Consider the following 25,908-nt stretch of genomic DNA (forward strand, 5'->3'; position numbering starts at 1 on the left):
GAGTGGACCTGAAGCAAAATCTCCCCGTGTTCCTTTTTTCTCAGCCTACACTGTTCTGATAAAAATACTACCTCTTCCTATAGCCCTGAACGAGGGGTGAGGAGATCCCGCACAGAGCCAGGCTCAGTGTCTGCAGCCATAAGCGAGGCGAGGGGGGATGTAGCAGCACAACTCTTTCCCTAAGGATGAAACAGAGAACCTTTTGTTACGGCACCCTGGCCGTGCCTTACTGATTTTATTATTGAAACATTAAGCAAATCAGTGGATATCCAGTCAGCTGAGAACACGAGCAGCCAAACGGAGGGGAGAAAATCAAATGGAATCCCTCGACGCTGACCGTGGCAGGAGGAGAGGCGGCCAGCTCTTCCCTTCCACTGGCCAGCCCCAGGCCACGCTGGCCAGCAAGGGAGGTGGTGTCCCGGCTTCGGTGCGGCGAATTAAATAGGAGCAGGCGTATCTTCTCAAGGTTGAATGTTCAGTTAAATAAAGGGGCAAATAATTCCTCCCTCAGAACATCCTCCGGCCCCGCCAGCTCCCCCTGGGCCTCTCCCTCCCCGGCTTGCCGGCGGTCTGCCTGTGGGGCTTCTTCGTGTGCTGCACCTTTATCCACCCCCCCTCGCTGACCCTGCCCTCCCCTTCACCCCTCCGGGGCTCGCTCTCGCCCTGCGGGGGCATGCCCGGGATCGCCTTGGGCTGGGGGGCGCTTCGGGGGTACCTGCGGTGCTGGGAGGCCGGGGGGGCTGCCGGCGGGGAAGTCCTGCAGGCTCTCCCTGAGTGCTGGGGGGGCACCGGGGAGCTGGTCCCGCTGCGGCGCCCGTCCGAGGAGCTGCGGGAGTTACCGCTGTGTGAGGTGTTCCTGCCTTTGCCGGCAGACCTGTCCCTCTCCGAAGGGGTGTCGGAGGCCGTGCTGGAGGTGCTGCTGCCCTTCGAGTTTATGTGCAGGTTTGAGAGGTTCCTCATCAAGCTGTGCGAGAGGGGAGAGGAGTTTCTGGAGTGGCTGATGGACATGAAGTGGTAACTGACGGGACCCCGCGTCCTCCTCACGGCAGCGGCGTAGGAATCCTGGCTGTGAAGGTAGGGCAGGTAGTGGGTGACGGTGGTCGGGCTGTGGGGGTGGCCGTGCTGCAGAGAAATGGCTTTGGCAATTTGGTGCATCCGCAGCGTCTGCATCCACTGGCTGTCGATGCCTGGCAGGGAAATGGAAAAGGAGTCAACGTTCTGTGAATTGGTGGAAAAACCTGCTCTCCGGTTTACCAAAGGTGTGAGGTTAGGCACCAGGGTTTGCCTTGGAAGAACCTCAACATATCTCAAGCCACCCTTTCCCTCCCAGCCTTGCAGCAAATAGTCCTAGGTTTCAGTATGTTCACTGTTATGGTTGAACATAATATTTGACTCTAAAAATAGCAAGTGATGCTAATATTTCTGATGCCAGTGCAGATTATGAAGGTTAGACTAGAAGACACTTACTGAACTATCCATTTGGCTGTTCAGGTGGGTTCCCACTCCCAAGCGCCGCCCAGTGTTTTTAACCCAACCTGGTTTTAAACATTTCCTGTAATGTTCTTGCCATCCTCAGCAGATTTTTTCCATGGCTTTCATTGCAAAAGAGCCAGGAACCTCCAAAAGGACATGGAGTGGGCACCTCAAGGTGCTGGCACTGCTGCAGCATCGCCCTCCTCCTGCGTCTCTCCCAGGTCACGCCGGTCGCAGCCAAGCACAGAGACGGAGGCAGTGCAGACCTCAGTGCAAATCCCTGCTGCGGCAGCCCGTCTCACCTCCTCTCCCTCCATCTTCTCCTCAAACTGCTACACACCACAACAACCAGAGCCACTTCAGTAGCTGTTATTAGTACGAATGCAGATGTCAATCCACTTTACATGCTCCAGATACTGAGTCTAAGCCCCAGCTACACAGCTCTGTCTGGCTTCATGCAGAAAATCACCTCTGTTTGTGGAAAAGCCGATGAGCTTCAGCCTGGATAGCTCAGACTGCGCTTAACTGTGGGTGACTCAGGGCATTACAGTTCCCTCACACCTACTGTCACAGCCCTGGGGTCATACACAAAAGTTGTAGCTCCCAGGGATCAGACTGAAGCACTTTTGAAAGTCAGTCTTGTGGTTTGCACAAAAGCCTATAGCAAATACAACAGTCGTAAATTTTTCATTTGAACTGTGAGGGCTGCCTGGTTTGCTACTTTATGGGTAGAGCAGAGACCAGGAATTCCTCTTACCCCAGGCCACAGCACTGGCCAAAAACCCATGGGGAGCAGCTTAAATAATTTTTCTCTAGAGAGATTTGAATGATTTGTCCTTAAAGATTGCTAATATAATTCCAACAGGAAAGCATAACCCTGCCAGCTTGAAGCAGCATAAGTGTGACTGAAATGTTCTTATCTTCAGCAGAGGACCCCAGCTCCTCTTTCACCTTTTGCTGGTTTTCCAGGGAAAGAGTCCCTGTGCCGTGAGCCCTCTGCCTCTTGCTGCAACACTGCATCGGCGCCATGGGGAGTTTTGTGGGAGCTGGGTAGCAGCTCTGTACTCATTAGGATTGCTCCTGTTAAGATGTAATGGATGGTCTCTTCCATTCTTCCTTTCCCCAGACTTTGCTTGAATCCCGAGAGATTTAAATCACTTCAACTTAATGTCAAATATGTCAAAAGGAAACTGTCTTTCCTATCAAAGTGCGAGTGTGACACCGCCACACCAGATAGCTCCAGCTGCACTGAGAGATGAACCTCCTTTCACAGAAAGACAGATGAGAATTGCCTTCTCTGCTTCTTAACCTCCGTGAAAGTCACGGTTTTAAAAGAAACATGCATGCTGAAATGTACTTGCTAGACACCATCTCCTCTGCCATTCCCCCATGCCCTCCTACTGAGGCTGTGGATGTAAAACATAGACGTCATAAACCTGAAAGCAAGCAGGCGCAGGACTTGAGTTTGGGTCTTTGTTTGTTATCAGCTCTCAGGTGGCCACCACATTCCCTGTGGGACCAGTGCCAATGCTGTCTTGAACAAGGGGCTTCCTTCAATGCCTTCAGGCTGTTCGGTCCCTGCTCCTTATGGCCAGCCGCAGTCACCAGCCCAGGGACCAGCCCCAGTGTGCCCTGTGGGGCTGCCTCTCACCTCTCGGGGGCTGGGGGGCTTCTCCCTCATATGGTCTCTGAGCCACCAACTCCCTACACTGAATTAAATGCTCTATGTGGCAGCCCACAGAGGTAGAATCATAGAATCTCCGTGGTTGGAAAGGACCTTTGAGATCTTCGAGTCCAACCAAACAACCTACAATCTCAGCCACTAGAGCATGCCCTGAAGTGCCACATCTAGATGTTTCTTAAACACCTCTAGGGATGGTGACTCAACCACCTCCCTGGGCAGGCTGTTCCAGTGCCTGACCACTCTTTCACTGCTGGTTATTGTAGCCTCTTAGACAGGCATTACCCTTACCTTTGTGCTTGGATTTGGTGGTGTTTTAAACCCGGGGTAGGTGGTCTGGTAAAGAAGACAGGCCAGAAGGTTTGCTAGAGCTGAGGTGCAGCTTTCACGCTGGCTGGTAACCCACCTCCTCTGAACTGTGCCTATTCACTTGGGTGCTGACAATACATTAGTGCCTTCATGTAACTCTGCCATGTGCCAGAGGGACAGACAAGCTCTCCCACTGCTCACCGCAAAAAAATGAAAGCAGCTCGGCTTACTGCAGCAGAGCCAACCTGTGGAGATACAACACCACACTTTGGTATGGCTTTATGTCTCATCAGCCCGAAACCAGGGTAACCTCCATCAGCAGAGCTAATCTGCAGTTAAGATGTATTTTTAGAACATGTTATAGGTTACAAAACGCAGTTGTGTTGCAAATGGATCACAAATGCTTAGGTGTAAGAGCACCCATTTTAGATGTATCTGTAGTCCAAACCCAGCACCTCTCAATTCACGAGGCCGCCCTTCTACGTTTGGCAGTAGTGCTACATATTCGGAGAAGTTCACACTCCACTGACTGGTATCTTGTTCCAGCTCTTGTGCTGCCCCTCAGCTGTCCCAACCCTGCAGCCCTACCGTGAACTCAATCAGAAAACCAGCTCTAACAGCCTTTACAAAAAGAACAGCAGAGCTTAAAGGCAGAACTGTGCCAGAGTCAACTGAGTTGAGTTTGACTATGTCAGCGGCAACGTTTAGCTAGGAAATGAAGAGTGCAGTGTAGAGCCCACTGTATTATTGAATGTATCTCACTGAACAAGTCAAGCCTCAGAAGCCATAACAAACACTATTCCAGTGATGAACAGGCTGTCCCGAAGGGGCAGGCTGAGCTGTGGAAGAAGAGTGCAGTGGGAAGATTTCCACTCTTCCTCCCAGCAGAGCAGGCCATCAGGAGCGCCTATGGGGTCTGCCAGGCTGGCAGCATGTCCTTGTCAAAACAGCGTATCACCCACAGGGGACTCTTTGCCATCCCACATGCTGCTTCTGTGGCTACTGCCTTGGTATGTGTGTCCCCTGCGAGAACGCTGGCCAGAGCAAGAGCAATCTGCACCCACACATCTCTTCCAGGAGGTGCCCTGTGTCTGAGCACATCTGTGCAAAGCTGCCTGCGCGCTGGGTGGCCAAGAGGAGGAGGTACGAGCTGGCCGAAGCACTCCTGCTCAGTTTGGGTTGCAGGGAGAGAAAGCCAGGATAAAAGCTGCTGAAAGCACTGGCTCCCCAAATCCTCAAAACAACTGTGGAAAACTCCATTATTCCCAACAGATAGAGGGTAGAGATGTGTGAGATTGTCTCCTTTCCCAGCAGATGCCTTCCTGACATTGTCTCCTTTCCCAGCCCATGCCTTCCTGACATCCTGGATGAGAAACACATCTTCACCCCAGGCTCTGCACGCTTTCTGTGGGCACTGTAATTCAGTCCAAATCCTTTTGCTATGCCAATACACTTGACTCCACAAAGCCGAGCACTCTCTTGTCTTGGTGAAGAGATTTGGACAGGAAGGGCAGATTTGCCAGCTGATCTCATGATCCAGCTTCCACAGACTTTGGAGAAAAGTAGGCCTGCCATCGTGGAAAGTCTACCACGGATATGTACACATATGCCAACAGAGAGGGGAAGAATCATAGAATCACAGAATGCTTTAGGTTGGAAGGGACCTTAAAGATCGTCTAGTTCCAACCCCCTGCCCTGGGCAGGGACACCTCCCACTAGACCAGGCTGCTCAAAGCCCCATCCAGCCTGGCCTTGAACACCTCCAGGGATGGGGCAGCCACAGCTTCCCTGGGCAGCCTGTTCCAGTGTCTCACCACCCTCATAGTGAAGACTGGACCATAGGGAGAAACACCACTCCCAACGGCCTTCTACACTGGAGGGGATTGAAAGGTTGACCCAAGGCTGATCCAAGGAAGGGGTTTGTTGTGGTTTAACCCCAGCTGGCAACTAAGCACCACACAGCTGCTTGCTCACTCCCCCCATGGTGGGATGGGGAAGAGAATCAGAACAGTGAAAGTGACAAAACTCGTGGGTTGAGATAAAGATGGTTTCATAAGCAAAGCAAAGGCTGCGCATGCAAGCAAAGCAAAAAAAGGAATTCATTCACTACTTCCCATTGACAGGGAGATGTTCAGCCATCTACAGGAAAGCAGGGCTCCATCACACGTAATGGTTACTTGGGAAGACAAACACCGTAACTTCAAACTCCCCCCCTTTCCTTCTTCTTCCCCAGCTTTATATGCTGAGCATGACGCCATATGGCACGGAATATTCCTTTGGTCAGTTGGGGTCAGCTGTCCCGGCTGTGTCCTCTCCCAACTTTTTGTGCACCCCCAGCCCACTCGCTGGTGGTGTGATGTGGGGAGCAGAAAAGGCCTTGACTGCTTAGCAAAACCAAAAAAAACATCAGTGCACTATCAACACCGCTCTCATCCTGAATCCAAAACATATCCCCACACCAGCTGCTAGCAAGAAAATGAACTCCATCCCAGCTGAAACCACGACAGGGTTGAAAAAGTGTCTGTACTTAAGGCTGCTTACGAGGAAGATGTGAAGCATTCAGGGGTTTGGAGCAGAAGGATCTGAGCTCTGTGTCAGCTGTTGATGTGCAACTGCAAGTGACTACATTAGACCAAAGATTTGTAGCTAATTGCTATGGAGTGCTTCCAGCATGCTTCCTATAGGAGCACACAGGTCATCCCCCCTGTCCCGATTTCAGCTGGGATAGAGTTAATTTTCTTTCTAGCTGTTGTGGTTTGGGTTTGGCATGAGAATGATGCTGATAATGCATATTGTTTTAATTGTTGCCAGGTGATGTTTTACATTAGTCAAGGACTTTTTCAGCTTCCCGTAGAAGCTGAGAGGGAGCACAGACAGAACAAGCTGGCCAAAGGAATATTCCATACCATAGATGTCATGCTCAGTATATACATGGGGGTAGGCTGGGGGGGCAGGGATCTGCAATCACTGCTCGGGATGGGATGGGATGGGCAACCAATCACCAGGTGGTGAGAGGGACTTATGTTGTATTACTTTATTTTGTATATTCTTTTACCATTATTATTATTATTACCCTTTTCCGTTATTGTTCTATTAAACTGTCTTTATCTCAACCCATGAGTTCTGGGTTTTTTTCCTTTCCCCTCCTTTTCTCCCTCTTCTCCCTGCCCTCTTGGGGGAGAAGTGAGCGAGCGGCTGCGTGGTCCTAGTTACCGGCTGGGATTAAACCATGACATCCCCCTAAATCACATTGTGATAAAGAAGATGTTGTGACCCAAAGTTTAGCCTTTCAGCTGTCAGACATGCCAGGGAGCTCCTGCGTGCATCTACAAAGACATCACAGGGACCCCAATGCCAGCTGACGCTGCAAGATGGTGCTGCTCGCTCTGTTGTTGGAACAGAATAGTGGCATTGACTTTTTGCTATTCCCCCTGAATATGGCTTACCCACGTCAGCAATAAAGTTCTGTAAATTACCGTACTGACTTACTTGAGTCGGATCTCCTCCGTGAATTCCCCTCCGAGTTGGGGAGCGAGGTCTGTATCATGAGCTGAACTGTCTCGACCTCGTCCTGCGCTTTCACCTTGCTCCAGCAGATAGCTTGTATGTGCCTGGTGCTTTTGGGAGCTCTAACGTCGCTCTGCTCGGGCAGGACACAACACACATGAGGACACAACGCAGACGAGGACATAACACCACACAACCCACTAAGCTCTCCTATGAGGGAACTTCCACTAGTGCCTGGGCGGCAGCAGCGTTTGCAATATAGAGTCTGCTTTGCAAAACCACTTAGCCAGTTCTCAAGTATTTTTAGACTCTAGATAATTTTGGCTGGCATTTTGTGATTATGCTAAAAATGTGGTAGTGAATAACTGCCTCAATTTATGTACCAAGTGGAGGAAAGATCTGAAGGCCTTCCTCTACAAACACAAAAATGTATTTTACTAGTTATATTAATGTGAGCATCAAATGGGGTGTTTTCTGCTAAAAGATGTAGCATTAAGCAGGTATTTTTTGCAGGGGGACCCTCCACAAAACTTTCCTGGAGGATCACGCTCTTCAGTTTGCTCTTAAGGGCCTCTGACTCCTGTGAGAAACTTCAGGCTGAAAGAAACTACTGTTCTTCATTTCTGAGACAGGCAAGCAAGATGCAGGGTTTCCCTGTCTCTCCATCACTGCTCGAGCCCTTGCTCAGGACAGAGCCAGAATCTCAATTATTCGCCTCCTTGTGATGCACAGCATTGCTTTTTATTAAAACGCTTTTGTAAGTAACTGCAAACTCTTTTTACAAAGGCTCGTTTCTATCATGTTGCATTGTCTCCCAGGTTTTATTTTACCCTATATTTTACTCTTGACTTCTCTTTTTTTTTTTTTTTCTTCTCCTGTTGCTTCTCAGCTCTCCTAATTAGCACTTCATTGAAAAGGTAAAAAACCCAGTCTCTTCAAGTAAGGCAAACAACACTGACCATTACACTTCAAGCAAAAGGAGTTTTCCTCCTTGAGAAAAAGAGCTGTCCCAGGCAACAGCCTAAACCTCATTCAGCTTTTGCTCTGAACTTTAGATTTGACAATTAATTACACGCTGCTGAGACGTGATTATAGGATATAACAAAGCCAGAGGATGCTATTTCCACACCTCCCGTGTAGGCTTTATCTTGGATAAACAATTTTTTTTATTTGTTTCTTAGAGCTTACCTCATACGTAACAATACATTCTACAGACTGGTGTTCTTCTATCCCCACAATCCATTTCTCCATTACAAACGGTGGCTGAAAAAAACATGGTGGGAGTTTTATAAGGTGCTCTTCATCTCCTGACTTGTTTCTGAAACACCCCAAAGATATTTTCAACGTTTGCCTTTTTTCATCTGCTTCCACATTGTTAACATCAATACTTTTCTTAAAAATCTTAGGAGACAAAGCAATATATTTTGGAATTATTTACTTCCTTGGTTAAAGAAGGAAATTGAGAAGAGATTTCTATAAATAACAGACAGTAGGTAAGATAACACGGAATGTTTTCACGGGGCCATAAACCTTTTTCATTTTTGTGCACGCACAGTTTTTTTCTGCTAGACTGACAGAGGCAGGCAAGAATAAATATCTGGAGATTCTCAGAGATATTCCCTAACAGACATAAAAATGCTGACTTACATGAAAAGTTAATGTTATTGTATCTGGTTATTAGTTTATTTAACTTTAAGCCCCTTTTTTTTAAAGGAAAAAATTAAACTGTCCAAGATGAAAATTAAACAGAAAACTATTTTGCAACAAAATAATACCAATTTTAAAAAATCACAAGTGTTGTTCCAGAAATCACTAACTATAAAAACAGTATTAGCGTGAAATAAATACGAGAATCCTTTTTGGCAAATAGTCATATTTTCATATTTTCCTTAAAATTCCGACTGTTGAGAATCTGATTTTCAGTTTTTGCTTTAGAAAAAAAACAACCAAAGTTTCCCCCACAATTTTGCCCCAAAAATTCATGGTTAAAAGCATTCAGGAGCTTGGGGATTTTTACCAGTGCACATTAGAGCAGCATTCTCATAGGTAATCAAGCCGTATATTTTTTCATTTGGAAATTTATTTTGTTAGCAATTATCAAGTGCAGCATATTAATACAAACAATTAAAATAAGAGCAAACAGAATGCCCTCTGCATTAACAAAGCTTCTGTTGCTTATGGTAAAAGGAGTCTAAACACTGGCTGGTAAATATTTACAGGCAGGTTCTGAAATAAGGTAAAAAGCCCAGTGACGGTGAATTGCAGATGTTCAGTGCTGTACTGTCTGCTGACGGGTTTCGGTCTTTGCAACCCATCGTTGCATGAAAGAGGGAGTTTTAGAACCCTGTAAAAGTTCTAAAACCATGTCAAAAAAAAAAAAAAAGAAAAAGAGAGAGAAAAAAAAACCCCAGACAAATCACATGAAGTTTCAAACTGGAACATTTAAATCACTTTCTTCTCTTGAAAAGGAAAGTAATTTTTTGAACATTCTTTTCTTTAAAAGGGGTAATAAATTCAGAGGATATAACATGGAATTAAAACAAGAAAATATAAATTAGTTCCTTCTCTTATTTTTCTATTGTTAACATTATTGTCAGCTTAAAAGAGAACCAAAATACCTAACTCCTATTATGATACAAATCTGTTTAAAATGTGCATTTTATTTAAAAGCTGTCAAGAGATTGAGCTTCTGCAAGCACAAAAGTCGACTGCTGTGGTATTTTAATGTCTTTGTTTGAGATCTGTGAATTCGTGAAAGCTTTAAGGCTGTAAATACCTTTGTCATCTTTAAAATCTCTACATCAGGTAGGTTAGTGTTGAATGTCACATCTTTTATGTAGGTTATTGCAATTTCATCCCCGTCCATCTCCATGTACATTTTCCATTTACAATCCTATGAATAATAAAAAAAGAACGCTGGATCGATAGAATACAAATAAAAAAAGCCCAAAATGAAATAAAAACGAAAGCTAAAACAACCAAAACCTAATATATCAGGGGAAAAAATAACCCAATGACAAAGATAAGGAACACGGATGTATTTTAGGATATGCACGTTTTCCAGTAAAGGTGCTGATAATGGAAAACCCTCGGGTTCTCTTGTTTGCTCTCCTCTTAGCTCACCCTGAGAGACAGTCGCCACGTTGACGGGTCAGGATGTCTTCAGAAGGGTGGGTCCCCCTGATGGACCCCAGGAGGATGGTGGCTTCACCCACCGGGGTGGACAGCCCTTTGCAGGGTCAGCGCGGGAGCTCTGCACACCCGCGTGGCGGCGGAGGCACAGGACAGCGGCGGGAACCATCACCCGGGGTCACGGCCAGCCCCGGGGACATCTTGCCAGTCTCACATGTTTCACAGAGGGTCTGTGAAACACCATTAAGACAGTCGCTCAAATAACGGGCAAGAGGTTGAGCTGGTTATTACAGCTCAATTATTTCAGATACCGCGTGCCCAGTGAGGCACGGAGCATCCTCAACTCCGCTCACCTCCAGTTGCGCTACTAATTATAAGCAAGATCAGCTTAGAAAACGATCATAGTGAGTCTAACAGACCTAAGCAATAAAAAGTATCCTTAAATAATCCCATGAGCTGGACATAGGGCCAACATCCAACTCCTGCAAGAGACTGGCAGCTCCGGCAGCATCCTGCGGGACATCCCATGTGGGCTGAGTGCTGGGACTGGGGTCTGTGCCTGTGGCCAGGGAGGCTCCCGCTGGGGACCAGGGACTGCCCGTCCGTGGTGCAAACCAGCCAACATTTGCTGGTGTGCCCGGCAGGTGCTTTGGGGATTAAATACTGTCTGGTGGACTGAGCTCCTCCAAAAATCCATCCCCTGAGGGATAACAGGGCTGCAGTGAAGCAGAGTGTCTCCATCTCCGTGCAGGCAGGAGGGGATCACCCCTTCACAGCCAGGAGCTCCTCCAGATGTGCCAGGGGTTCAGGAGGGTCTGTGTCCACCGTGTGCCACCGGCCGAGCAGGTGTGGTCTCGGCGTTGGCGGGAGACAGTCTTCCCCTCAATTCTGCTCACAATATGCAAAAACTTTCAATGGGGACACAGATGGCCGCTGAGGGCCAAGGGCTTGCATAAGCAGTTATTTGCACACACAAATGTACCGCAGCCTAAAAAGTATCCGTTCGCACATGCGATTATCTGCTAGTGTTTGCACGTGCATCTCTCATAAATGTAACGTAGGAGCTCAGCCCTCAGAAGTCTCAAAGCTTTCAATCAGGCATTGAATTGGCAATTCCAAGATAAAAGAAAACTGGAGTATAATCATTTCCGAACCGCAACAACAAATTATGCTTAGGAAAGCACTTGGCCCTGCGTGTCCATCTGTCCCCATTGAAAGCTTCTGCGTTTTACGAGCAGAGTGGACGTGCGAGTTGGTTTCCGCATCGCCCCGGTGCGAGTTTGAGCGATGGGAACCACGGTCCAGCGGTCAGGGCACTGCAGCGAGGCTGGCAGCCACCGAGTAGTTCAGTTTCCAGTTCTGCCACTGGCTTCCTGAGCAACCTGAGAAGGTGCTGGAGTTGCCCTGTGCCTCCGTTTCCTCATCATGGACTGTCTGTCTTTGCATGTCCTGTTTCGAGTTGTCAGCTAACCAGGGGTTCCGCCTGTCTCTTCCCAGGTAGGTACAGTGCGATGCATCAGCCCTGACGTTGGCTGAGGACCATATGTGCTATGTACCTGAACAACAACTGCGAAGCCAGTTGTCTTTTGACTCCTCCTCGCCTCTCAACCTGCGCTCCTCTCCATCCCACACCATCCATGTGGCCAGACTTTTTTGCAGGACTTCCTAAAGTCACGCTACCTGGATTCCCTGTTGCAGATCGAACCTGAGGCTAGAGACAAGATGCTTTATGACATTTCTAAGTTTTATAAAACCACTTGAGGCAAGGAAAGAACAAAACGTTGACATAAAATACTATCCTCCAGTTAATTCAGCGCATCTCCTGCCGCGAGACCAGTGCCAAGCACCCAAGAGCCAGAGCTGCACCTTGTGCCTTCACTACTCAGGATCTTGTGCTGTTCACTCACATCTCCCCACAGACCACATCTGACAAACGTGAACGCGTTTCAATGAACAACATAAATCAAACAACCGTCTCTAAAGAGGCAGCTGACAAGCTGTGTGCGCCCAGGGGCCGGCAGGCGGTGGGCACCTGCCAGCGCCCGGCCCCTCGCCGGATCCGCCGCGCACACCGGAGCCCTCTCCACGCGGAAATGCATCGGGCTGCCCCACGCAGCCCTGGATGCATGAGCCCTGCACAAACACCGCCTTCCCCGGCTCCGAACTGCCACTTCCCAGAAAGAAATACGCTCTCCTGTCCTCCACATCCAGCCCCCAAACCGCCGGTCCTCCTTGGAGTCCTCTCCAGCCACACCGCGCAGACACCAAAAGGGCAAATTACCACGCTCAACGTACCCTCTCTGGTCACTCAAAAATACATGTCTTGTTTTATTTGGAAAGGTTTTCATTTTGTGCTATTGTAAAATCATCAGTGGAAAGGGGAAAGAGAGAGAGAGAGAAAGACAGGGAAATAAATAGAGGAGAGAAAGGGAAGGAGAGGCTGGGAGAAAATGAGAAAAGATAGAAAAGAGAAAGAAACAGAGAAGGAAGAAAGGAAGGAAAAGGAAGGAAAAAAGACAGTGTCCAGGTGACTTTTGAATCAAGGCACTTGGGAAGTATCTAAGATAAGTAGATGGCTACTTGTCTTACAAACTTGGTAACCATTTTATTCAGGCACACAGTGAATAATGTGAGATTTGTGTGCTGCAAAAAGGGACTCATTTCCCCATTTTCCCATTGAGTTTAAGGTTCTTATTTAGCAACAAATGGAGAGAAATGCTCAGCCACTTAAGCAGAAATTTGGCGAGAACATGTACATCAATTCTTTGATGAATTGGAGCCGTAAGATTCCTTGGACCGAGACTACATTTAGTGCCAGACGTATGGGAGAAAACAACTTGGGAATGGCTTGTTCCAAATGTCTGGTTGATAAATATACTTACACAAGTCCTTCAAAGAGATTTCCCTGGACATCTTGTAATTCAAGCATTAAAATACCTCCCAATATTTATCTGCTTGATTTTGATTTAAATAAATAATTCCAGCTTTTGGGTTTTTTTAAAAAAACAAATCTAGTTTCAGAGGCACAACCAGTAAAACTTTGTGTGAAAGACATTTCCGAATAGCACTTTGACAAAGCCAATAAATCGGCAGCCTCCGCAAATGATTGTAGAAAGGAAAAGCAAATCACACGTGTATTTTGAGCCACTTCTCCTCGGCTTCAAAACAGAAAATAAGAACACTCTAAAAATTAAGTCTCCTGCTCTCTGTGGTTACAATATTCCTTTAACCCCGTACACACTAACGTCTGCAACAAAAACCAAAAGGGAAATGAAAAAGATGAGACACAGGCTTTAAACAACAAACATTTCAAGCAACAACAGCTTCAAACTCTTGCTGGGGAGACACCTCATTTTTCAAGGAGGCCCAAAGCCAGGATTCGTTTTAAAATCAGCGGTTGCAATAAACTTCTTTTTTTTTTTTTAAGATTGAAGAAAAATTGGAACTGGCATTGTAGCAGGCAACTGGATATTAGAAGAAAAGTAAGATGTAACGCAAGATGAAAAAAATATGAAAAAAAATGTTGGTCATGCTGGTTCTAAAAGTAGTAGCATGTTGATGATTTAGGTCCCCAGAAGCTCCTTTACATTCTTAGCTATTATCTACCTCAGCTGCTGAAACCTGCTGTTTTAAAGGCATTAGAGTTGAACATCTAGTGACAGCACTTGGGTTATTTATCATTATGTATCACCCTGCTACACTATATTTTATTATTCTGGATTTAAAGGAAGATAACACAATTATGGTTAATTTGCTTCTCTTCTTTATATATATAGTGTCATGACCCACCACGGCTTTGTCCCATGAGATATTTTTAACCAAAAAGAAAGCCACAAGAAACTCTCCCTAAAAATTCCATTAATAACCTCTTGTAGCGTGTATAGGTTGCAGGGTCTGGAACTAAGAATGTTTTAATCTCTTCAGCAAAACAATGTCTCATAATGATGTACAGGACTATTGCTGCACTGATGAAGAATCATACATAATTCAGCACCTTTCACTTGGCACCACTGTGATATCCTCATTAGCAGTGGCTCACAGTGGCTGTCAGATGGTGTCCATGCGAATGCAGGCATTATATTGTCTTTGAGATGTGCAGCTGCTTCCATGACACTGCCAGTATATAAAAACATGACGCCAGTTTGTTTTATTTAGTGCTAAACCTTCCAGTTTGTAAAAACAAGGCTGACACAGAGCCTGACATGAGGCAGTGAAAATAATTAGCTCTCATTTTCTCAGCCTCCTATTTCCTTCTCCCCGCTGTGTTCTCTTTCCACTAAACCACCACATGTCAGTCGAAATGGGAGGCAATTAGTGGGCTCATTTCAGTCCCCACAACTGTGCTGAAAAGAAAGTATTTATGATGGCACAATGAACAGCTGAAAGATTAAATAACATTTGCCTTTTGAAAAGAAAATGACTTCTAGCTAAATGGGCAATTTTTGATTATTCTCAAACAAGCTTAGAGTAGTTGGTTTTTAAAATACAAGAAAGGAAAATGAGTCATTTTTAGGTGAAAGAATCAAATAAAACTTGACACAGTAATGCAAATAACTGATGTTTTATTGCAAAATATGTAAATGTGTTATACCCTTAACAATGGCTGGTGTCTCAGGTCAGGGCAGGCTGTTGCCAGCCAGGCTCCAGCGAGAGAAGGTGGCTCCACCGCCGGTTTTGTTTCAGCTGTGCAGGCGGAAAAAAACAGGGGCGGAGGGGAGGCCTTCCAAGAGAGATGGTCTTAAAACGTACAGAAACAAAGCGAGCCAAAGATATATTTATGTTATCAGCTGCCTGGGTGCCTCCTCTGAAAGCCGGAGCCCTTACTCCTCTGCGAGGCAACAGGCACCGGCTGGCTGGAGCTTCGCCTGGAGATCCACAAGGCCCTTTTAACACCTACACAGACCACCCGGCGGCACCAAAAATATCTGTCCCCTGACAGCGCCTTTCTTTAACATCCAGCGCTGTGAAGCTCTGTGCTGCCGCGGAGGGGAACGTCATGGTAAATACCGGGCGCCGCTACGTGCTGGGGGGCTGCTGGTGCCTCGAGAAGAGCAGCAGCCGAGACGGAGAGCTCTGCCGTGACAGCGGTGCCGAGCCTTGCCCTAGCGTCTACCAAAAGCTGCCCTTGCCATGTGATCAGACGCCATCGAGGGATATTGCCAACAGGGATTGCTGCGGTCGCAGGCATCATCATCCACACGAGCATCCTGCTTGCGACAGCAGGACTGCGAAGGTGGAAGGGTGGAAAAGACGGGTCCCTTCCCAGAGCGCAGCACGGGTGCCTTCCCCAGCTGTCCCAGCCAGCCCTGTCCTCTGGTGGCGTCTCCCACGCACCACTCAAGGGAACAATGCACTGCAGCCGGGCAGCCACCATGTCCCCACCGATGGCAGGGTGGTGTGCGGAGGCTACAGCTCGCACACAAGGGCTGTCAGCCCTGAGGGATGTTGGCCATGGAGAGGTGGGAGCGCAGGAGCTCAGGAAAGGCACGGTAGTGCCTCTGGAATTGTCCTGTGCAGGCTGGGGACAGAGGCTCCTCTTCCAGGCTTTTGCCTGGAGAGGACACGTGCCAAGCCTACAGACAACTGGGAACCTGTCTGTGCTTCTGGAGATGTATCCATGGCCGAGGCTGTACACACAAGAGACAACATGTGGAAGGCAGCAAGGCAATTCAGAGTAGCCAGGGTATAAAAATAAAGCTTCAGATTAAAAAGTCGAGAAAGTCAAGTGAGCAAATTACCTAGCTGGAAAGCCTATATGCCTCTTCAGGATTATGGAAAAATCGATCATTTCTGATGGGAATCCCTGGCTCGGCACTGCTGACACAAGGATTTTAAAAGGTGTTGGCTGGAGTTTGACCTCAGTTACGCACGGACGCTACAGCTGGAGCAATCCCAGCGGAGGTGAAGGAGTTTTACCAGCTCCATCTCGTGTCAAAACAACACGCGGCCCAGAAAAGCCTCTTTGAAAGAAAATACAAGGAGCTCAGATCACTTGCGCTAAACTTCTAATACCCTACCACTGATCCACCTCCTCAGCTGACTACACGAACCAGTTCTTAACGGTGTTGGTTATATTTAAAGGTGGCCGTGGTTTTGTTTTACACCTTAGGTATTGGGTTTTTTCCTTCAGAAGGTATTTACCCCTTTACTGACTACTTATTAGAATAGGCGCAAATCTATGAAAATGGCACACAAACACAGCTGCTCTGATTCTTGCGTTAACTATTAGCCTTTAGTAGTGAAAGCATTGTGCTTTGAGATGGAATTAAAGAGAGAAGCTTTAGAAGATGAGGTTTTGAGATAAGGTTAAATAACCCCGCATTAGAAAGTCCAGCGACTTGCAAGTATCTTGCAAAGTAACAGTCAAATAAAACCAATTTCTCTACCAGCTTTACTTACTGAAGTGGGTTAAAATACCTCCAGAGCACGGGGAATATGTACAACAGAGAAACTACAAAATCGGAATTTTCAATTTTAGACCTCAGCCCTTGCTTTATTTTTTTGCCACATTTCTGACGTGAGGAGTACCTTAGGCGGCACATTAAAGTGGTGATGTTATATCACGTCCGTCAGAATAAATAGGAATTATTTTTAAGAAAGTAAAGAACAGTTTTGTCAATGCTGATGAAGTGGGAGGGTGAAGAGGAAGAAGCAGCAGAAGCGGTCTCAAGCACTTGGGAACCTGCATTCCAGTTACAACAAATATTTTAGTACCGTTTTATCTGGTACTGCCTGCATTTTGCCAGACCGTGTTTCTCCACATGAAGAGCTGGTCACAATGTCTCTCCAAAGTAGCCTTAATATTACATTCACTTTTGCACTACACATTCAAATAACGGCATTAAAATATATCCCACTTTGGATATCCGAGGCTAGAAAATACTTCAGACAGTTAGCAGATGGTTTTGAAGAGGGTCTGCTCCTTACTTCGTCAAATGGAAGGAGAGGTAACGGGGGGAAAAGAAGGCAAAATGGTGAGCCAACTTCAAGGCTTTGTGTTTGGATATAGGTCAGAATGTGCCACGCTCGGTAAAAAATGAAAACATTCAAAGGCATGGTGAAATCTGCCCTTTTGAGGACCAAAACGAAAGAATGCATCAACAGGAGACAAAAAGACTGTGAACCATCCTTCTTAAGGGGTTGGGTGATTCATCAGTGCGGAGCCGACACAGCTCAGACATCTTTCCCTGATTGGGAAATTTTAATGAGCCACCTAGGATGAGAAAGCCATTGAAAATTCCCTCTGCAGTTCTGCGGATCAGCTCAAGCCACAATTGCCAGGGTTTGTTTTTTTACCCTCTTTGGTATCTTGGAGTTAATTGGCGTCCCCCCTTTTTTTTTTAATTTGTGGTGAAAAAAAAAATCATATAAAATGTCTAAATCTATCACCTTTCAGCTCAGTGGGAATTGTGTACAGAAAGGTCATTAAAAGGAAGTGAATGGAAGTAACCACATAACTCGAGCTACAAGAGTTGGAAAAGAAACCTCTAAAAACCAGGTTAGCTTTGCAGCGCTCACTCCTGGTGCATTCGGAGAGCACGAAGGTCAACTGAGCTTTCATCACCTCCAAAGATGCAGCTAAAAAGGGAAGGAAACCCTAATGAAATGACTGCATCTATCAGATGGTGGAAACCAACATAATCCCACTAGAAGATGCAGTTTAAATTAGATAACAAACCCCAGGCCGGTAAAGTCGCGTGCTGGGAAGTCAACATTTCAGTCAGCGCACAGACACGGCTAAACATTCAAATGCCATCCCAAAGTATATTTTTCAGGATCCTTGCTAAAAGGCACTGCCAATCCTAAGGCCCTTAAGTTTCTGCCTGCTCATGGAGAAGGAGCACTGGTTGTGCCGTTGGATTCGGTGCAGCACCAGGGAGAGGACATCTGTGCCCCGAGGAACCATCTCCACACCTCAGAGGGTGCTGTGGTCTGACCAGCCAACCCATTTCAGTTAACCCGCACCCCTCAAAGGGTTTCTGAGTCATGGACCAGCTCATCCAGCACTTTTATGCCCTGTGGCATTGTGGTATAGAATCACAGAATGGTTTGGGTTGGAAGGGAACTTAAAGATCATCTAGTTCCAACCCCCTGCCATGGGCAGGGACACCTCCCACTAGACCAGCCTGCTCAAAGCCCCATCCAGCCTGGCCTTGAACACCTCCAGGGATGGGGCAGCCACAGCTTCCCTGGGCAACCTGTTCCAGTGCCTCACCACTCTCACAGTAAAGAATTTCTTCCTGATATCCAATCTAAATCTAGGCTCTTTCAGTTTGAAACCGTTACCCCGTGTCCTATCATCATACTCCCTGATAAAGAGTCCCTCCCCAGCTTTCCTGTAGGCCCCCTTTAGGTACTAGAAGGCCACTATAAGGTCTCCCCGGAGCCTTCTCTTCTCCAGGCTGAACAACCCGAACTCTCTCAGCCTGTCCTCACAGCATAGTATGTCACGCTGCCCACCGAGGCTGCGCCCACACCAGAGCTGTAGTTCGCATCAGGAGCGTGTGTTTGTCCCACGTGTGTGTCCTGTCCCATGCTTTGGCAGAGCCACCTCCGAGCGTGTGGACCAGCTTGCTTCCAGGTGCGGTTACACCAGAAGATGAACTACCAGCACTAACGGGAGCTCAGCCCAGGAGACCACAGCAGAGCCAGCCTGGGGTAAAACCCCCAGCATGAACGGCTCCCCGGCTCCGAGCCCTTCCTCTGGCGCCACACCAGCTCCCAGCTGAGCCCCATAACCTCCCTTGACATACACAGGTCTATCAGCCTACACATCACCCGGGGAACACACCTTCTCAACTCGTAACCCAGATTTGAGCTTACTGCCTCTTCTTCCTCATGGCTAAAACAGGAGAAATGCTTCTTAGCTAGGCAGCCGGTCACAGGGACTGATGAGGGGAAAGTTCCTTTGAGGAATTTATTTTTATACTGATGTAGGCCAGCTTTTTAGCTATGAAGATGGTGGAAGGTATGATCTCAAGTGTTTCTGCTGACCCAGTTTTATAAAAACAGGCACCACTCTTTTACAAAGATGGGACAGTAAAAGAAATTTAAACCCTTCGATCCCGGTTTACCCGGTATCTCCAGTTCATTTTGGAACAAACCTGGATGGCAGCAGTAGTTGGCTTAAAGCAGCCTCTAGGGGAGCTAGAAGATTGTATCCAGGGATTTTCAAAGAAGCAAGCTAGCCAAATTTTCTGTACTGTATGTGCCACACCAGTCTTTGTTAGTGTTAATGTTTAATGCAGTTTATGTTGCTCATCCTGCCCGAAAGCTCAGTCAATCTTCTCCTTCCAGTCCACTTTTAAAAAAGGGCTTAGCCGCAACAGCTTTAAAGGCAGCTATGAGTTATTAAACAGACCCTGGACAGAAGCTTCCAGCCCAGACAAACTCAGGTGACAAATGGCACATCCTCTGGAATGGCATGAGGGACGCAGGCGCTGTGGCGTGGTGGACACAAGCGCAGGCATCCCTGGCACGTCCTCGTGGCTGCGGGGGGAACGGCTTCCTTAGGAAGCATCCCAACAGCACACAGAGGAGAGAGGACCAAATAGGAGGTCATGGGGAAGGAAGGACCAAAAAACCCAAGGGGTTCTCAGTTGGCACGTCAGAAACCCGCAAAGGTTATGGCAGCACAACGCAGGCCCATCAAACTAGCCCCGTCCTCTTGTAACAATTCAGCTTCTGTCCCATAGACTTTGGGACACTCTCTCATTTGCAAATTTTGCCATCATGGCTAAAACATCCACTTGTCCTCAAACTTAGTAGGCGTTAGCGCGACCTGAGTTTCCTTCCAACACTCAGAGGTCTATTCGCTCCACCTCTCGCTCTTTCCCGGGGAAGACTGCCCATCTCCTTGTGCTAGGGCTCACAACCCGTATTGGAAATGGAAGGGAGATATGAGTTATTTCATGGACTTTTAGTTCCTTGGAGCATTGCACATGGAGAGGAAAGATGCACACACAAAAAAGCAGCTGTACAGCATCATAAGCTACATGTTCTTGAATAAGAACACTGAGACAGTCTAAGTAATTCACATAGTCATAAAGAAGATTTTCGTAGGGAAAAAAAAGTGCTTAGGATAAAAGAAACAAACAAAAAAAAAAGGAAATATCCAGACAAAAAGCTAAAAAGCTTTTTCAAATTGATGAAATGATTTCAGTATGAGTCCAAGTTCCTACCAAGTACAAACCTAAATGCTTTCTCTGCAAGCACCACCAAGTACAGAAATCAAGAGACTTCTGCAAACAATATGCCCTGAAAGCAAAGCAGCCAGATAACACGAGATGAAAGTCAGCCACCCACAAGTTTAGGGTGGACACATAATGCAGATTTGTCAAGCACAAAAGGAAACAAATCCTGCTGTCACAACCCCTGACTCTAACTCAGAAATGCTTTGCGCACCATTTCCACATAGATGACTAATTCTAAAACCCTTGAACTCCGAGTCCATGGCAGGCTGGATAAAGAAAACAAAAAGCATGGGACAAACCTCACTCTCGAGAAAAGACAACCTGGTGGAAATGCTTTGCTGGAACATCTGGACTCGTCAACGCTCCCGTTACTCAGGGCGTGACGAGAGATCCTTGAACCAGCTCGGCTTGGAGCTGCGGTTTGATTAGGATGTGGCACGCTGCTAATTGCCTTCCACCAGCCCCTGCACAGTAGTTTTGCCGTCACAATGTGCCGCACCTTCCCCTCCTGCCTTCCCCAGGACCCTGAGGGAACACAGTCGCCATCGGGACGAGTCCCATCCCCCGCAGCCGGCAGCCATGCATGCTGCGTATTTTCCAAACTCCTCTCGGTTGCATGAAGTGACACCACCTCTCTGTCGAGACAAAAGTAACAGCTGTCCGCTGAGATGAGGCGTACATCACTGCTCAACTCTCCCTTGGAATCAAAGACCGCCCTTTGAATGGGTTTTTCTGCATACCTGGATTGTTATTTCACGCCCATGGGGATAAAAGGAACAAAGTAAAAGCCTGAATTACAAAAATTATGGTTAAAAAATTGATCATGAGGAAAAAAACCTTTCAGTCAAAGCTTTCTGTGCCACTCTTTTCTTCCTCACCTGCTCTGGGGTGCAGTTCCCCGTCATCGATGCAGCCCCAAGCGTCACACTGACATTTGGTCAGCCCTTTCCAAGAGAGGATTCTCACTGCAAATTATATTTTTGTGTCCAGAAGATACTGGACCCTCTGGGCAGTGTCTCTAAAGGCAACCAAATCAACCGATCCAGCGCTCCCAGCTTACCTTTGGACCATTTCCTGGCTTCAAGTGATAACCAAAAACAAGTTCGAGATTCACTACTTTCTCTATGTTTTCTTCAGCTCCACCTGCAGAATCCTGCCAAAAAAAAGGCAAGGTGAGACTTCACATCTACCACAACCCCCTGGGAGACAGCAGCAAGACCTTTGGTGGCAGCAGGATTTGCCTTCAGGGCTGCGGGAAGGAGCCATCACTCCGATCACGCCGCTCCAAGAGGGGCCAGGGCTTCTGGGTGGGTTTATGGTGGGCAGTGCACCTGGGAGATGCTGAGCGATTTCTGCTGCTGGCCGAGCTGCTCCGACACAGCGCTGTGCTGCTGCGAGCATCGTGGCAGGCACTGCCATTGGAATTGCAGCTGGCACGGCCCGACATGGCGGCGAAGCCCTGACTTCCCTTTTCCCCTTCAGGGAAAGCGGTTTCGCTGCATGCAAATTCACTTTAAGTGGATTTCACTCTATAGCTGTGCAATAAATGATGAGTAAAAAAGCTACTTCAGGCTTTGGGGTCTAGAATTGCTTGATTAGCTCACCGAATTAAATCAGGCAAATATCTGCTCTGGCAACCCCAAGGTTTCCAAACACTCTCTCCCTTTTGCATGGTTCTTGTTACTGCTATCAGAAACCCAAGAGGTTAACACGAGGGTGACCAGACATTATAAATCATCCTTCTCTCCTGTAACATTAACAAACGGAGGAACGATCAGCTCATCTGGGCCGGGGGTCTGCCATCCTTCAGTGGTGAGCAGTCCGTGGCGCCAGTTACAGGAATGGCTCTTAAGAGTAATTTCTGATTAACGAGAGCGAAGGAATCACAACCAGTAGCCTTTTAATTTAATACTACCAGTTCCAAGATAAAATCTTAGCGTCTCCTTTTATTATCCTATTACCTGTTCTGATGTGACCCATCGCTGCTGTCAACCCTCGCGTTTGTCACAATGCAGAGCTTTGTGCTCCCCCCCCCACAAACGGCAGGAAAGTTGAGACACGAGAACAGTAAAATACTCCTACCAACACCAGAAGCACTTCTTATATAAACAAGGAGACTTGCCTTAATTAATGGTGGAAAATGAAACAGATTTAGGTAGTCATGGGTTAACTTCTCAATAGCAGTCTAGGAAAAAAAAATAAAAATAAATCAACAAAATCAGATGAGAGTTATTCAGTATCTCGTACTGCAAATACCGGCATGAAAACCAGCGCAACTCCATGTGCAGCGCTGTGTTTTCCACTGTGGATACGTTAAGGCATGTGAGAAGACTTTAAAACACAGCCCTGCTCTGGAAACTGTCGCAGCAGATCAGCCCCATTTCGCATTCAGGATCAGATCTGCTTAATCGGAGAAAAGAGATGTTTGGGGGGTTGTTTTGGTTGTTTTTATTTACGCTCAATCAACCCAGGAAGCTGAAATCTTTCATTTTGGGCATTATTGACTTTATTAAGTTTCAATAATTTTCCCTGTAGGAAATGTAAATTAAATATATCAGTAATGGTGTGTGGCATGGAAAAAATGAGCAAAGAGGGAATAAATCTGTGTGACCTATGAAGCTAAATTTGCAGGACTAGCAATTAGGATGCAAGTATCTCTTTACTAGTAAATTGTGGTATAAAATCATTGAGACCCAACAGAATTATAGATGCTGCTTTTAGAGAAATCCTTTTCCAAAGCCGACTGCCAGGAAAGTGCTCTCTGTCCTGTGGCTACGGTATTAATACTGTTATTGCTGTCATGATTGTGTTTTCCAGACCGCGATTTTCTTAACTCAGTACAAGTATTATATATTTAAAACACGATGAGACAAAGCTTTAAGAGCGAAGCAACCTGGCTGTCAACAAACCACCTTTAAAGTTGTCTAACGGAGTTTTGTTAGTCAAGAGATGTGGAAGTTTAGAAGTTCACCAATTTCAGTTCAAACAACTGTTTTCATATCTGCTCCTCCCTCAGCTAAGGAGAAACCTTCAGGGAGAACTCTGAAGATATCCAAGGCTTTCTGCCGGGCAAATGGCTCTCCTAGGTGAATCTTTAGCAGTACTGATAGTCCAGCCCACCAGGAAACCAAGAACTGCAGAGGAGTATCAAGGCCACAGCACATTTTCATGCCTCATAAACCGCTCAGGTTGCTTTGGGTTCGAGAGCCATATGAACCTGTAACTCTCAGGATTTTTTATACCAAATATGTTCTCGATTTGGCCTTACAATTTGTCGTTAATACTACCGAAAACCAATATAGACTCCTTCTTAATATTCACACTACAACCCATTGCAGCATTCAACATATGCTCTTAAATACCTTTAAATGGATGATGTGTCCCCTGGAAACAATTCCCATTTCCTTTAAATCCTCTTCTTCTAGAAGAAGCAATTGTTTCCCAGTGATATGGTGTTCCTTAAACAAGCTAGCATATACATTCATTTCCCCAGAAGTATCGCCTTAAGATAAGAGAAGTTATTCAGAAATCCATAAGGTGCGTTACTGGAGGGAGAAAAAAGGATGAGCAAATGTACAGATATTCAGAAGTGCAAATATGAAGGTACATACGAACAGCTTTTACCTTTTCTAGTAAGTTGTTGCATCCAGAAAAACTGCAAAAAAAGAGGAATCAGTCTTGAAGTTCACATTATCAACATCTTATATTACAGTTACTTGGAGTTTACAAGTAACCATTCTTGTTTAAAACTAAATATAAAAATATCTCTAACTTTATGGATTAAAGGACTCAAGATTACTTTTATTCAGCTTTTAAAAACTGCCTTCTATTTTGCAGCCACCTTCCTCAGTTTATTGTTACGAAGAACAAGAGAAACGACCGAAACAGCAGCTCGGCGATCTGTCACGTGCTAGAAGGGCTGAAATTTCTTGTTTAGCCTTTTAACTGAAGAAAAGGGTAAAAAAGACCCAATGCCGTTCTTTTGTATGAAAGAGAGATTCCACATAAAAAAATTTGTATGAAATTTATGCAAAAAAATGAATTTCATACAAAAAAATTTGTATGAAAGAGAGAATCCACTTTAAAAAACCCTGAACTTTCTTTCAGTTAATTGCCATCCTGGTGGCACACAGTGGGATAAAACCTTCGAACACATTTTGTCCTGTCCAGGACAGGTCTTGGGATACTTCCACGCTCCTTAAACGTTGACTCCAGAACGCCCTCCCGGCTGCCGATGGCTCCCAGCACAGATTATTTTCTGGACATTGGAGAATGTGGCTATTTTAAGAAGGTCGCTGGAGTCCTTAATTTACTCAGGGTCATTTTAAAGCCTTTCTGGGACACAAGTTTCACCCAACAAATATGAGTAAAATCTCACCTAGGTATTCTGATCCGGCTTTCCCTCCCTCCGAACCCACTGCAATTTGTTAGAGAGCTCCAGCAGCGCAATGTCGGCCACGTTAACACAAAATACTCACCACATCTTCTTCGGTCCACGCACAAATATCAAAGGAGGGCAGCAACTGTGTGAGAGAGATGAATTAAAAAGAAAACCGTCTGACCATTTTTCTCCCCTTCACCCAAATTTTACTCTGGTGGCTGATTTTATTCGGTTCCTTCTCCCCTGCAAAGGGCAGGAGTTTAGGCTGCGACTCTTGTACTAAACCCTTGGATTCACGCTGGCTCCAGCAGCACAGTGGTGGTGCTAAATCGATCCCATCGCTTTATGTAGATAAAATTATCAGCAAGTATCCGACAGAAAGAATTTAGGAAGCAAAAGTAAACCGTCGGAGGGCGAGGGACTCTCTAGCTGCCTCTCCTCTGGCTCTGACACTACGGGAAGGTTCTCGCTTTTGCTATGGCTTTGGAACCACCCGCTTTCTGCTGAAAATAATGCTGTGATTACTGCTCTCTCCCAAAGGATGGGTATTTTCTGCCAAAGGAAGGCAAACTGTAACTAGACAGCAGTGAACGCAGAATGTGGAGCTGGGCCACTGTGGCTAGTCTTCCTCTACAGAGAAGTCTCTTTTGGTTTCTGCCAACGCTTGGTAACTGCTCCCCAGAGGCTGGGGGAGTGCGGCGCTTCCAGCCTCCCCCCGAACTGCAGCTTGCGCGGGGCACTTGGTTGAACGCAAGACGGTGTTAGCTCTTGAAGCACAAGGAAACCACGCCGGATGCACAGGAGGGTGGCTGCATTAAGTGGAATTCTGGGAAGATTTGAAAACCGACACAAGAGAAGACGTCACCATAGCACTGACTGCCATTTTACTCATTCAAGCAGATGGTAGCCCGAGCTTCACCATCTTGGCATTTTTATCCTGCTAAAGGGTTAACATTGATCGGTATGTATGTATTTGGACTGTCAGCGTCTCCCACAGGCTCAATACCATGATGTAGTTGCAAACTTACTCGATGTACGTAACATTGACTCAGGCGAGACTCAGCTGGGTTACCCACCAGCCTCCAAGGCTTTGTGACCTCCACCAGAGAGCCCTGCCACCCACAAGTTCTCCACCCCCCTGGCAGGCGCTCAGCACTGCCTACGTCCACTTGGACACCGAGCCACGGGGCAGAGTTGCCCATTAGGTGCCAGCCTGAGCACTTCCCTGGCTC

General features: G+C 46.6%; 1 protein-coding gene across 6 annotated transcripts in view; it reads right to left on the bottom strand.

The window, feature by feature from the left end:
* Positions 1–200: 200 nt before the first annotated feature.
* Positions 201–25,908, bottom strand: part of MAP3K20 (mitogen-activated protein kinase kinase kinase 20) — a 96,094-nt gene continuing 70,386 nt past the window's right edge. For 3 of the 6 annotated variants that reach the window (XM_074595176.1, XM_074595171.1, XM_074595170.1), the window contains exons 12-20: positions 24,774–24,818; positions 23,920–23,950; positions 23,658–23,797; positions 22,418–22,480; positions 21,356–21,448; positions 9,747–9,863; positions 8,159–8,233; positions 6,953–7,103; positions 201–1,187 (exon numbers count right to left, since the gene is read on the bottom strand). In XM_074595176.1, the coding sequence (XP_074451277.1) occupies positions 508–1,187; positions 6,953–7,103; positions 8,159–8,233; positions 9,747–9,863; positions 21,356–21,448; positions 22,418–22,480; positions 23,658–23,797; positions 23,920–23,950; positions 24,774–24,818 (1,395 nt within the window). In that variant the 3' untranslated portion in view covers positions 201–507. The remainder of the gene's footprint in view (positions 1,188–6,952; positions 7,104–8,158; positions 8,234–9,746; positions 9,864–21,355; positions 21,449–22,417; positions 22,481–23,657; positions 23,798–23,919; positions 23,951–24,773; positions 24,819–25,908) is intronic. The other 3 variants (XM_074595173.1, XM_074595174.1, XM_074595175.1) reach the window with 3 other exon arrangements.

This window comes from Larus michahellis, chromosome 7 (assembly GCF_964199755.1).
Source record: "Larus michahellis chromosome 7, bLarMic1.1, whole genome shotgun sequence".
Taxonomy (NCBI): domain Eukaryota; kingdom Metazoa; phylum Chordata; class Aves; order Charadriiformes; family Laridae; genus Larus; species Larus michahellis.